At 59.1% G+C, this 13792-nt stretch overlaps 1 protein-coding gene across 1 annotated transcript; it reads left to right on the plus strand.

The window, feature by feature from the left end:
* Positions 1–1684: 1684 nt before the first annotated feature.
* FGD2 (FYVE, RhoGEF and PH domain containing 2) lies at positions 1685–9009 on the plus strand. The gene is made up of 15 exons (XM_074925441.1): positions 1685–1691; positions 2345–2425; positions 2932–3080; positions 3491–3647; positions 3782–3920; positions 4470–4528; positions 5337–5483; positions 5888–5980; positions 6271–6350; positions 6428–6458; positions 6567–6631; positions 6839–6992; positions 7707–7857; positions 8175–8314; positions 8452–9009. Exons 3-15 carry the CDS (start codon positions 2950–2952, stop codon positions 8680–8682), a joined length of 1578 nt encoding a protein of 525 aa, XP_074781542.1. The 5' UTR covers positions 1685–1691; positions 2345–2425; positions 2932–2949; the 3' UTR covers positions 8683–9009.
* Positions 9010–13792: the final 4783 nt, after the last annotated feature.

A 13792-nucleotide genomic window follows, 5' to 3' on the forward strand; every position in this document is an offset into this window, starting at 1 on the left:
AATTCTGAGGTTTGGGGCGAGTTGTCGCTGTAGTCTGTGCCTCAGTTTCCCCATCTGTTGAATCAGCATACCAAATCTTGCCTTTCTTTGTATCAGTGAGTGCTCTCAGTGAGCCTTGATGAGGCTGGGTGGTTGGGCGGATGACTTTTGCAGCACTTCTAAAGATGGTCAGGCATGAGGTTTCCTTCTGCTCCAGGAACTTCGCCTGCATCTCAGCTGTGTGCTTTGCCCTGGACTTTGTGCTCTGCCTGGCTCCAGAGCAGCATGATTGTCCCCATGGTCCCACAGTTGAAATTTGGCCCCCGATGCTCTTGCATTGGAACCGTTTGCAGCATTTGATCTGCCTCCATTTCGCTGCTGCAGTGTGTTTGTTGTTTATCATGAAGCATGAGTTCAATTTAGAGGAAATAAAAGTAACTTACAACTTTCAGAGGAAGCTGGGGAACCTGGAAATGAGCTTTCTGGAACAGAAAACAGTTTAGCTCAAGTCAGCACAAATAGAAAGAGAGAAGTTCCTGGTCAGATCTCAGCAGTGGGTTTAGGCTGGGAGGCACCTGGAGGGACAGATAAAACCAGTCTCTCACATGAAGGGTTATGCCAGCCCCCCTGGGCAGGAGGGGGTGCATGGGTGGCTGCAAATGCACTCCTGAGCTGACAGACACATGCTCACCAGCATGGGGAGGGACCTGTCATCCTCTTCAGTTGAGTGTCTGCCCCTCCAGTCACTTCCCATCCTCAACTCTGCGGTTTTATGTTCACTTTCATCCTGGTTTTCCCCTCCTCCTCATCTCGCTCGTCTGCAGGCCACCAGTGGATATCTTTCCAGTTTCTGCCCAGAGCAGTTTACCCCAGGGGCCAGCTCTCAGAAGACACACAACTCGCTTGCTGTCATCTTCAGGGCCTGTGCCCTGTGTGGTTTCTCCCCCATACCTGCTCTGAAAAGGGAATCTTTGCCAGAAAAGGGAAGAGAGAAAACCACCAAAAGCCTACTCCTCTGCAAAACCACCTACACAAGCCTTCCTCTTGGCTGACCCCTCTTGGCTATTTGGCTTTTAAACCCTCGTGCCCAAGGCTGCAGGCAGAAAGCAAAGGGCAGGGCTGTGATTCAGGAAATAAGCGGCTGTGTGTGGGATAAATGGCAGAGTCGTGCTTTTCTAGAGCAGGACAGGGACTGACCACATCAGCGGGAGGCACTGGGAGAAGAGAGGCCGGATCCTGGCCCCCATGGGCAATGTATGGCCTGTCAGACCCCGGTTTGTATCACCAGGGTGGTAGCGGAGCAACGCGGCATCCGCGCTGGGGTGCTGCTGTGTCTTATCGCCTTCGCTTGGGGGTGGTGGGTTTGACCTGGGCCTGGGAGCTGGGTGGGCCACACTGCGCTGGGGAAAGGGGTGAACTGATGCCCCTGATTCCTCTGTGGCAGGGCTGGCATGTTTGCCTGGAGGGACAAGCAGGCTCCACACGGCCAGACTACAGCAACCAGCCAGCCCCCGCAGCTTCCAGCATCCCCCGCCAGCCAGAGCTTCTCCCAGACGGCTGCCAGGCTCCAAGAGGGGCAAGAGAACAAGGAGGAGGAGCAGCAGCAGGACCAGCGGAGGCTCAGCTTCCAATGTGTCCGTTCTTTCCGACACAAGATCAGTGAGGACAACTGGAGGAGGCGGCAGGATCCAGGTCTTGAGCCTGGCAGCAAGGTGAGCTCTGGAGGCTGGTGGGTTCCTGAGCTCGAGTGGGGAGTCACAGGGGCTGGATCGGAGCTGAACTCTGCTGACTCTGAGCAAGTCCCTGCCCTGCAATGGGCCAGTGTGTGGGTGACAGAGACGTGGCCTTTCCCTGGTGCTTCGGGCACAAACTCCCCATGGCCAGGTAGATTCGAGCAGACCTCATCTCTTCCAGCTCTGATATAACTGCGCCATGGGGGTCAGATGCACAGGTGGGCCCAACCCGCTCCATCCCAGGCTGTCCCCGGAGCTGTGCTGCCCTGTGCCAACTGCAGGCTCCTTTCTGCAGGACTGCATTCAGTTCCACGGTGCAATTGTAGACTGTGGGGTTAACCCACCCCACCCTGCCCCACTCCTGGGGATCGATAGTCCTGTATTACACTGGGAGAAACAAGCACAGAGAAAAAAGTGACCCAGCAGGACATGAGCCAGTCTTCCCAACTGTCCCAAACCAGCTGTGATTTCTCTGCATGCTTTGTACAGATCCTTCCCTTGCTCTCACATGAAGTGAGGTCCAGTTTGATGCTGGGCTGTGGTCTGTCAACACTGGGGAACAGAGCTGAATCCCCTCAGGCTGGTGAGGGTCACGTCTCTACCCACGAGACTGAGCTCTTCTCCCCATGCAGGAACCAGAGGAGAAGAAAATCGCTCTGGAGCTGCTGGAGACAGAGCAGGCTTATGTCAACCGTCTCCACCTTCTCGACCAGGTGAGCTGGGGAGCAGAGGGCCCATGCAGGTCTGGGGAGCAATAGCCCTGCTGTTGTCTGCCCCCACCAGCACAGCTCAGCCACCCCTCACTGACAAACTGGGCAGGACCACGGTGCAGCTCCACACTCACCAATTTTCCTGTGGTCCTCGGTAAGGCTTGAAACCCGTGGCAATGCTTGGGCTCAGTTCAGGGTACGTACAGGCCAGGGACTGTTGTCTGGAGGTTTTTGGAGAGAACGAAGCTGTACAGATGAGAGCCACACTGGGCTCATGGTCTTTATGGCAAGAGAATGGCTCTGGCCTTTGCCTTTCCTACACCCCACACCTCCACGGAGCACCTTTGTCCTGTCAAAGCCTTCCATCCCCCTGCTTCTCTCTTGAGGCCTGGGATTTCCCTCCTGCACAGAGTCAGGCATTTTCCCCAGGTGGTGGCCAGTCTCAGAGAGAGAATGGGATCCTCAAGCCTTTTCCTGACCCCTTTTTATTCACTCGCTCTTTCTTCCAGGTATTCTACACAGAGCTGATGAAAGAAGCCAAAAACGGGAAGACGGTCCCAGAGGAGGTGGTGAAAATGATCTTCTCCAACATCTCCTCCATCTACCAGTTCCATGCCAAGTTCTTCCTGCCAGAGCTGCAGAAGCGCATGGAGGATTGGTGAGCTGCAGGAGCTGGGGGGAGGATGCCTGGGTTGCTTTGCCAGAACAGGGGAGCAGTGATGAATTTGGTCTCCCATCAGGACCAGTGCTCAGCCTGTTTTGCTCTAAATGTCTTTGTGCTGGAAAGCACTTTCTTAAAACACTCCAGCCCAGATCAGGGGATTTCTGAAAAGGGGGGTGACATCTCAGGTGGTTTAGGGGTGTGCCCAGGCACAAATAGCCCAGACTGGGTGCGAGCTGAGGACATTCCCATTCTGGAGGGCAGGAAGTTCTGTGGGAACATAGCAAGTTGCAGTGGTAAAAAAAACCCTCTGTCCCCCACTGCGCACAAGCTGCCCCTTTGCTTTATCCCTCGCTGTCTGCCCCACTGGACTGAGGGAGCTGCCGGTCTGTGCTTCCCTCCTGCAGGAGCTGCAACCCCCGGATCGGGGATGTGATCCAGAAGCTTGCACCGTTCCTCAAGATGTACGGTGAATACGTGAAGAACTTTGACAAGGCCGTGGAGCTCATCACTGTCTGGTCAGAGAAATCACCACCCTTCCAGGAACTCATTGCTGACATCCAGGTAATAGGCTGCAGCAGGGTGAGGGATCACAGCAGTGCTCCCCAAAACCTCCCTGCAAGGGGGAGGCAGCAGAGGGTGGGGGGAGCTGCCTCAGTCACTGTTTCTCCTTCTCTCTGTGTGTTGTCTCTCCCCAGAAGAGGAAGGTCTGTGCTAACTTAACGCTGCAGCACCACATGCTGGAGCCTGTGCAGAGGATCCCGCGCTACGAACTCCTCCTCAAAGATTATGTCCGAAAACTACCCCCGGAGTCCCCAGACAAGGACGATGCAGAGAGTAAGGGCTCCACCGGTCTGTCCCCGCTGTGGGGAGTGGCAGGGTGGGTCTGTAGGGGAAATAACAACGCCTGGTGTTGTGCACAGGCATCAGGATACCTGGATTCTCTCACCAGCTGCCCTGTGCCCTTGGATAAAGCTCTCAGTCTGACCCTTTTCTAGCAGGGAAAGGGGTTAATCTGCCCTTCCAGGGTCAGTGGGGAAGGGGGGTGGGTCAGGGTAAGGATGATCCCTCCAGAGCATCCCCCAGGGAGCCCTGAAGTGGCCGGGGGAGCTCTCAGACCCCTACGGATAGCAGCAGCCCCCAGTCCTGCTGGGATGGAGGGACAAACGAGCTGGCTGGCTGTCCCCCCAGGACCCGACCGCGCCACGCCGCACAGTCCAGCCAGACCCAGACGCTTGTGCAGCGTTTCAGGGCCATTCAGGTTGTGTCCAGGGGAGGGCAGCATCCACCACACACATGTCTTCCCCGTGAGGGAGAGACCCAGGGGTTTTCTCCCACAGCTCCCTAGCAAGTGTTTAACCTCCACCCTTTCTCTTCTCGTTGCAGAGGCCCTGGAGATGATTTTTATGGTGGCCAAGCACTCAAACGCAGCTATCGCCGAGATGGTGAGTGCCTGTCCCAGCTGGCAGTGCTTTGTGGATCACGGCACAGCAATTTGAGAGATTTCCTCATGGCCTTAGAATCATAGAATGATCCAGGTTGGAAAAGCCCTTGAAGCTCCTCCAGTGCCACCATGAACCTCACCCTGACCGTTCCCAACTCCCCCAGATCCCTCAGCGCTGGCTCAGCCCGACTCTTCAACCCCCCCAGGGATCCCGGGGACTCCCCCCTGCCCTGGGCAGCCCATTCCAACGCCCAACAGCCCCTTCTGCACAGAAATCCTTCCTCAGAGCCAGCCTGACCCTGCCCTGGGCAGCTTGAGGCCATTCCCTCGGGGCCTGGCGCTGGCTCCTTGGCTCCAGAGACTCATCCCCCCTCTCTGCCCCCTCCTGGCAGGGAGTTGCAGAGGGCCAGGAGGTCTCCCCTCAGCCTCCTCTTCTCCAGACTGAACCCCCCCAGTTCTCCCAGCCGCTCCCCAGCAGACCTGTGCTCCAGACCCTGCACCAGCTTGTTGCTGTGTGACCCAGTGGAGCACAGCCCTGCCCTGAACGGGCCAGGAGCACTGTGGGTTCAGCAGAGGAGGTTAGACCCTGCCCTTGATGCCTGACCCCGTCACCCCGAGCCTGGGGGAGTCATGTCTGCAATGTTAGCCGTGATGTGACTGGCTGCTCAAGGCTGGGAGCTGCTCTCAAAGATCAGTGTGGGGTGAGAGAGCTGTGCTGCCTCTCCTAGTACTCAGGAGGTGGGATGGAGGGGTGGCGAGGTTGTGGCTGCTCAGGTCCCCACACAAACAGGTCCCTCTGTCTCCCCCAGGAGCGGCTGCAGAAGCTCTGGGTGGTCTATCAGCGGCTGGGCCTCGAGGACGACATTGTGGATCCCTCCAACGAGCTGATCAAAGAGGGGCCAATCCAAAAAATTTCTACCCGCAACAAGAGCACATCGGAGAAGTACCTGTTCCTGGTGGGAGCTGGGGTGCCTGGGGGAAGGGACCAGATGAGATGGGATGAGGGGAGAGGGCCAGCACAGCCTGGCCGGGGTCTTGATGGGTCATCCCTACACAGAGGGTGTGAATTCAGAGCTGGGGGTCTCGTCCCCCCCAGGGCAGAGTACCCTGTCAGGATGTGGTTGGGAACATGCCGATCCCCTGGGCACAGCAGCCCTTGCCATGCTCCCAGAGCGCTTCACCTTTGCAGGGTGGGAGAGGGCTGGGGCAGAAACAGTCACCTTTTAGGCTGGATTCTTCCCAAGGACCAGCTCAACTCCAAGGTGGGGGGGAGGTGAAGCACCCCTAGATCCCAGGGGAGCCTCCAGCTCTGAGCAGGCAGGTGCTGAGCTCTGACCAACAGTCATCCTCCCTTGCCCAGTTCAACAACATGCTGCTGTACTGCGTGCCCAAGGTCATCCAGGTGGGCGCTGAGTTCCAGGTCCACCTCCGCATCGACGTGGACAGCATGAAGGTCAGACAGGCACCTTGTCTTTGTGCTTCCCCCAGCCCCTGGTTCCTCCAAAATACACCCTGCTCTGGGGTGTAACGTGGCCGCTGCCCTGCACTTCCTTGGGAAGGAGAGGGGAGCTGGGGCCAGGGGTGGCTTTGTGGGTGAGGATTTGTGGATATGCTCTGCTCCAGGTGAAATCTTGTGCACGTAGGGTTTGAGGGGCTGAGGGCTTGTGCCCGAGGGAAGTCCCTGTCCCCTGCATCATGGAGGTGGGTTCAGCTACTCCACATCCTTTCTTTGGTCTCTCTCAGGTGCAGGAGCTGAATGACATGCAGTTCCCTCACGCCTTCCTGGTCTCGGGAAAGCAGCGGACGCTGGAGCTGCAAGCCAGGTAAGGGGAAGGGTGATGGTCCTGCAGACCCTCGAGGAGGAGGGACAACGGCTTATCCATCTCCCTTTTTGTACCAGGTCTGAGGAGGAGATGAATGCCTGGATCAAGGTATCCCCGAGTGCTGGGAGAGGTGGCCCATCTCACTCAGCCCAGCTGGGTGCCCTGTGGCAGGGGCAGCCCCTGCTCCTACCCCTCCAGCCCTGCTTTCCCCTCTAGGCTTTCCAAGATGCCATTGACAGGAAAGAGAAGAGGAGTGAGACCTTTAAGACAGCAGTCCATGGGCTGGAGACGGGCACCCCTGCACTGAAGGTAACCCCCCTGCCCTCCCCACGCCCTGCCTGCCTCCAGCACCCCCTGCACAGCAGCTCAGGAGAGTCCACCTTGCCGTGCCTCAGTTTCCCTAGCTGAGCAGAGCTGGGAGGAGGCTGCAGACGAGGGGAAGGCTTGAGAGCAGAGGGGCTGGGACCACCCAGACCACGACTAGCCAGCCCCAGTGACGCTGTCTCCCACGCCCAGGCAGAGGAGCTGGGCCGCCGAGCTCCTCAGTGGGTGCGGGACAACCTGGTGACCATGTGCATGCGCTGCAAAGAGCCCTTCAACGCCATCGTGCGCCGGAGACACCACTGTAGGGCTTGTGGATACGTGAGTCGCCCCGTCCCTGCTCTCTTCCCTCCCTTACAGCCTCCTCGGGTGGCTGCTGGGGCAGGAGCACACCTCTCCTGCACCTTGTACCCCTTTCCCTGGGGAAAAATCCTTGGGATTTTTCTAAACTCCCAAGACAAAGGGGGTATTGGTACTTATTGGTATTAACAGATACCTTCTCAGGCTGGCCAGAGGCATTCCCATGCAGAACTAATAAGAGAGGTTACCAAAGTGTTACTGAATGAAATCATTCCCTGATCCAGAGTGCTGGCAGCAAGACGTAATGTTGGTCTCACATTGGGGATTGTGCAGAGTTGTGAATTCTAGTTGTTGTACATACATAGATGAAACGGGAAAAATAAATGTTGATTTAGGAATAATATTACAATAAATAGGTATTTTACAGGAGATACAAAAGGATGATACTTCTTTAGGCTTTGAAGAAATATGGAACAAGCTTACTTCATGGTTGCCAAACTTCAAACAGTTCAAACAATTACTCGTATTGATCACAAGAATAGCTGTGATCATTATAATAACTTGTTTGACAATTCCATGTCGTAACTGCTACTCACGATACAGCGAATTCATTTAAATGAGGGATAGAGCTATAGGCTCAGGGCTGCTCCTGCCCCCCCAGCTCCTCGTGGCCTTGTCCCCAGGATCACCCAGCCCTGCCCCAGTCTCACCAGTGTCCCTGTCTGGTGGTTGTAGGTGGTGTGTGCCCACTGTTCAGACTACAGGGCCGAGCTACAGTACGACAGGAACCGCCTGAACCGCGTGTGCCAGGAGTGTTACGTCTTCCTGACGGGCCACGTGGTGCTCGAGGACCAGGAGGGGAAGCACAAAGGCATCCTGGAGGTGAGCTCTGCCCGTCCTCCCTGCTCCTCTGTCCCTCTGAGCGCTGCCACCCACCCTGGTCCCCCCTGCCGGGGTCACTGTCACAGCCTGGCTGCGCACCTGCAGCAGGTGGGGTGGGAGTCTCTCCGGCAGCAATCGGAGGTGCCCGCTAATGGCCAGGCTGGTGGATGTGCTGAGCTCCCTCCCTCCTGCTCTGAGCCTGCCCGTGGCTTGGGGGGTTTTGTGGAACGGGCAGGTAATTCCCCAGGAAATGACCTTCACTCGGTGCCTCCCGCAGGGGGCATTTAAGGGATTTGTCTGTTGGGTTTTTTTGTCAGAAAGGAGCCGCTGAGGTATCAGGCAAGAGTTTGCTGTGCAGTTCCCTGCAGCTGCTGGACAAGAATGGGAAGGGGGGCACGCGGGGCTGGTTCGTGATTCCACAGGATGATCCCCTCGTGCTGTACATCTACGCAGCTCCCCAGGTAAGGCCTGGCCCGGCTCCATAGAATCAGAATCACGGGATCACTCAGGTTGGAAAAGACCCTTGGGATCATCTATCTCGCAGCACGTCCCGCTGTGCCCAGCCCCTGCCTCCCACCGCTGTCTCTGCTCTTGGCAGGACGTCCGAGCCCACACCTCCATCCCGCTCCTGGGCTACCAGGTGAAGGACCTGCCCCAGGGCGACTCCCGCCACCTCTTCCAGCTGGCTCAGTCCCGGCAGCTTTACACCTTCGTGGCCGACACCGAGGAGCTGAAGCGGCGCTGGATGAGGGTCATGGCGCGCTGCGCCGCGGGGATCACGGGCCCGGAGGAGGACGAGGATGCAGACTCCGGCGAGGAAGCCGACTGAGGCCGTGCCCACCTCCCGCCCTGCCCGGTGGGTCAAACCTCCCCCCTGCCCCTCCTGCCTTTTGGTTTTTCATCAGGAAAAGCCCAAGGCACCGGTACGTTTGTCACTGCATGGACAAACCCGATCCCCCGTCCCCTCCCTCCTTGCTCGCCGCGGACAGAGACGTTGGAGGTACCCGAGCCGTGAGGGGCGCCAGGGGGTTTTTGGGGAGCCCGCGCCCCTCCGCCCGCTGTGCCGTGCCGGCAGCTGCCGCCCGAGGGCAGTAATGGCTCAGCCTTGAGCCGAGCCTGGCCCCGGCAGGGGATGGTGCAGGGGGGATGCCCAGTCTTGTGAAAACATCTGTGGAATTGGGACTGTTCTAATAAATCCTACCTGCAACCCTCCGTGCACAGTCTGAGAAGCCTTTTTGGGGGTGTATTTTCCAGAGCACCCCGCGGGATGGTCCCCAGAGCCCCACATCACCTCATCTGCCACCAGCCCCAGCCTGTAGCTCACCCTCACCCAGCTCAGGGACCCCAGTGCTGGATTTAGGGTGTCCCTCTCCCAGCCCATCACCCCTCCTGGCCTCACACTGCTGCAGTCCCATGGTGGGGGTTACCCCTTAACCACAGACACCCCCAACCTGCATCCCCCTGCCAGCCTGCGCTCCTGCCCTCCCCAGACTTTCCTTGCACCCATCCTGCCCACGGGCACCTTCCACCCTTGTTCCTCTCTGTCACCCATTTCCTGGGGGGGAAAGGCTGGGTCCACATGGGTGGTGCTGGTGCAGGGTGGTGCTGCTGGGGAGACACGGGGGAATTCCCCCCTTCATCATCAGCATAATGAGCACCCCTGATTGTTTCACCCACCGCTGCAGGCTGCAGCCCCGTGTTTCTGCATCTACTTTAGCACCCCAAAAATGTTGCCCAGGCAGAAGTTGCCACTTGTGGGCTGGGGGAGCGCCATGCCGGGAGCTGGGGGAGCCCGCTGGCCGTGGCAGGCAGGGATCGCTGCCTGCACCTGGGTCAAGTACCAGCTCCGGCCCACAGCAGCTTCAGGGTGTCACGGCCTGAACGGACCCGTGGGGGGCGGGAAGGGAAGTGAGGTGAGGCCTGATACTGCAGCTGAGGGCAACACTCAGGGGTAGGATCAGGACTAAAGATGAACCACACTGTCACTGCTTGGGGGGGGGGGGGCAGGGGAAAGCTGTGAGCATTGTCCTCCTTCCTCAGCGCGTCCCAGGAAAGGGCAAACTGCGGTGGCTTTGCCTCCTCCAACTTAAGAGATAACCATCAAGGAAGAGGGAGAGAGCTGGATGTGGGGGGAGAGCTCTGCCAAAGCAATTACCCCTCGGGGTGCCACCCAGCACGGGGCCGAGCCCAGAAGCAATCAAGATTTCCGGAGACACCCCAAAACCACCCTCACTTCCCACTACCCCCTGGTGTGAAGGGGAAACCCCAGCACCCCTGGAAAAGCCCGAGAGTGCAAAGTGCTGCTGGGGGGGAAAGAATGAGCAAGGGGAAGCCCGCGGGGCTGGAAGGTTCTGCGCGGTGGCCTTCCGCCTCAGCGTCACCCCTGTGTCAGCGAGGAACAAAACAAGCCCGGAGCAGGGAGCTGCCGTCAGCCCCGCAGCTCATGAATGGGCCTAAGAATAGATTTCCTGTTTACCCAGCAAGAAATCGCTTCTGGGGCAGAGGGCACCTGGGTGCTATTTTTACCAGCTCCTGCCCACCCCCCCTTCCTGGCCCCCAGCCCCCCTTGGGGACCACGGTCCTGCTGCAGCGTCCCCCTGTGCCGTGGGGAAGGGGATGACGGGTGATACCAGGGCAGGTCACGGCTGTGACCTCGGCATCATCACCCCCAAAGATGGCTGGATGGCACCCAGCATCACTCAGCACCCCCCCCCCAGCACCCTGAAACAGGCTGGCGGGAGACCTAACTCACGGGCGGGTGTAATGATTCCGCTGCTCTGCTTCCCTAGGAGAAAAAATTAAAAAAATAAAATTTTTTTTGCAGCCACAGACATTGATGCATTCTCTCTTCCCGTGCTTTTTCGGTCCCCTGGCTGCGTCGCAGTGATGGTCAAGAGGAGCAGTTTGGCCTCTCGCCTGCCCGTGCAGAAAGCGAAACCCCGTGGAGAAGTCGCGCAGTTTCCTATTCTCGAGAATGAGGAAGGCTTGGAGGCCATTTACTGGAATCCCCCCTCGCCGCAGCCCTCCCCGCGGCCTCTTCTTGTAAGCACTGACCAAAATACCTTGTGAAACCCGCAGCCACGCCGGGGGGGCCGGGCCACCCCTCATTGAGAAAACCCAGCCCGTGTTGAACGGGGCTACTGCCGCCTCGCCGAGGCTTCGTGGTCCCGTGACACCCCAAAACCCGGGCGGGTACCTCACCCCCCGTCCACGCAGCGAGAAAGGGGGATGCGGAGAAGTTCAAGGGCATGGAGCGAGCAGGGAGGTGGCCGGTGGGGACATGGAGAAGGTGGGGGTCACTGTGGCCCCTCTGCTCCCCAGGAAGGGGTTCAGCAGGTCCTGGGGTCGGTTCCCCCACGTGCCCCTCAGGTGTGGGGCGGGATGGGGACTGTATGGGCCCTATGGAATCCCCCCACCCCAGGCTGCAGGGCTGCGCTCTGCTTGTCCTGGGAGCTGCTCTGGGGTGTGGGGGGTCTTGATCTATAGGGACAGGCTCTATAGGGGGGTTCTCTAGAGGGCAGGCACATCCTCTCTATAGGGGCAGGCTCTATAGGGCGTGCTCTTCCTTGCTAATTGGAGGTCCCTATAGGGGCTGCAGTCTGCCGGGTGAGATGGGGTTTCCTGCTCTGTAGGGGCCGGTCTCTCAGGAGCTGCATCCCTGGGGCAACAGCTCTCCCTCTGTAACGCCTGGCGTTGGGTTCTATAGGAGTCGGGCTCTATAGGGCCAGCCCTCCGCAGCGGGGACTCTTGCTCTGTAGGGGTTGGGCTCTGTAGGTGTGTCCGGCTCCCACAGAGGGGCTGTGACCCCAGAGGGGCTGTGACCCAGAGGGGCTGTGACCCACAGGGCCCCGCGGGGCCGCGCTGGCAGCAGGGCTCTGCCTGCGGCAGCATGGCCTCTCCCCGCCGCGCAGCCTCCGCAGCCCGCGGGGGCTTCCACCGCTCCCGCCCAGCGCTTCCAAGAATGGATGTAGTGAGGGTGTAGCGAGGCCGAAGGCAGCTGTGGCAGAGCCCTGCCCCGGGTGCAGCCTCCCCGGGGGCACATGGGACCCCCAGGCTGGGGACACCCCCCTGAGTGGGGGGATTTAAAGATGGGAGATGATGCTAAATGATACAGATTATCTGTGATTCCTGCCGCCCCCCCCACCACTAAAAAAAAACCCAAACAAACAACACAGCAAGGATTGTGCAACCTAAGAACTGGGGTCCCCCCATCCCTCTCTGCATCCCCCCCAAACCCCTCAGGGAGCAATGCAAAGCAGAGGGGGACCTCAAGATCCACACACCCCCCCACACACACCCCTTTGCATTGCACTGGCAAGACCCCGCTGCCAGGGTTATCCCCGGGCTCGGAGGAGCTTTGCAGAGGAGGGGGGGGTACAGCTTCCACCTCCTTTTCGGGGGCCCCCGCAGGCTGCTGGCAAAGGGCGTTTCGTGCAATTGAGAACCAGGTCGTGCATCTCGGCGTCTGGCGAGGCGGGAGGTGTTTCCCAGTGGCGCAGGAATTTGCTGTTTGCGCCTGTGTTGCAGGAGGTTGGGGGAAGGAGGGAGGAGGAAGCGGTTGGGGGGGGGGGGGGGGGGGGGATGATGCTGGCAGTTGTTATTATTTAATTTTATTTTCCTGCCTCCATCCAGGAATCTCTGCAATGTGCCGGCTGCTCTCTGGGAGGCTGGGGCGGCCGTGACTCACTGCTGCCGCTGGAACGTGACTCAGTGCCGCTGCTCTCCCCGGCAGGACATGACCAGACTGCCAAAGCCGGGGAGAAGCCCCAGCCCCGCCGCCTGCCCGCGCCAAATCCCCCCGCAGAGCTCAGCCCCCCGCTCCCCGCAGGGACATCGGCCCCTCCCCGTGGGGCAGAGCTCAGGCTGCGGGGTAGAATGGACTCCTCTATTTATTTTTATTTCTTTTTCTCTTTTTTTTTTTTTCCCCAGCCACATTTTTTTTCAATTTTTTTTTTTTTCCTTTTTTTTTTTCTCCACCCACTCTGGCTCACCCGTCCATGGGTTTGCCATCAGGCTGTGGGTGCCTCCCTGGGGTTTTACTGCCCCATCTTCCAGGCCAGGCCCTTGTAGAGGAGCAGGGAAAGCTCCTGGCGCTGTTCCTGCCCCACTTCCCGTGCCTCAGTTTCCCCATCCAGTTGGGAACAGAGATTTCCCCATCTCGGGACCAGGGTTACTTCAGGTTACACTTTGAGGTCGGTGAACTGCAGCTACCGGGGGGGTATTATTAATATTAATAACCAGGCTTGGTCAGGGCTCAGGTAGCGGGGAGGGACAGGGGGCGGGGGGACATGGAGCAGCTCTGAGTCACGGGGCAGGAGCAGGGGGTGGCCCAGCCCTACGCTGAGCCCCGACACACTCGCTGCACCCCACAGCTGTGACCGGCAGGGGCTGAGGCTGCCCCGGCTCATCTCACCTGTGGCTGGATGAGGCCGGGCACAAGCCCTCCTCATCCTCACGCCGCTGCTGCTTGGGGAAATGGGCTCCTGGGCTGGGCGAGCAGCGGAGGCAGCCACGGGGCAGAGCTGAGCACTGGGCTGCTTGTCACACCTCAGGCCACGCCGTGTCTCCGTGGCCGCAGCTGCCTCTGTCAGCCGTGATTGAAAGCCAAGCCGGGCTGGCAGGCCTTCTCTGTGATCTTGTTAATTAAGAAATACATTTAATTAGCAGCACCCCAGCTGTGACTCAGCTAATCATCGTGATCGAAACAAGAGCTGGACTCCAGTGCCGGAGCATGGCAGTGCCAACCCCCCGCCCCCCCCCCCCGTCCCCAGCCACGAGTCCCCAGCTCCTCCGTGGGACCCCATCGCCTGCCAGGCACAGCCTGGTGCCCCCCTGGGGTTTTGGGGTGAGTTTTCCCCCAGGCTGGAGGCAGATTGGGACTGAGACGGTCCCCATGCAGCACCTGGCACATGCAGGGTGTCATCCCCACCTGGGGCAAT

The sequence above is a fragment of the Athene noctua genome, chromosome 23 (genome assembly GCF_965140245.1).
Source record: "Athene noctua chromosome 23, bAthNoc1.hap1.1, whole genome shotgun sequence".
NCBI classification, from domain to species: Eukaryota; Metazoa; Chordata; class Aves; order Strigiformes; family Strigidae; genus Athene; species Athene noctua.

Coding starts and splice junctions, on each gene's coding strand:
- FGD2 (XM_074925441.1), top strand. CDS start 2,950: ATGAAAGAAGCCAAAAACGGGAAGACGGTCCCAGAGGAGGTGGTGAAA. Junction 3,921..4,469: donor AGACAAGGACGATGCAGAGA/GTAAGGGCTCCA, acceptor TTCTCGTTGCAG/AGGCCCTGGAGATGATTTTT. Junction 6,993..7,706: donor ACTGTAGGGCTTGTGGATAC/GTGAGTCGCCCC, acceptor TGGTGGTTGTAG/GTGGTGTGTGCCCACTGTTC.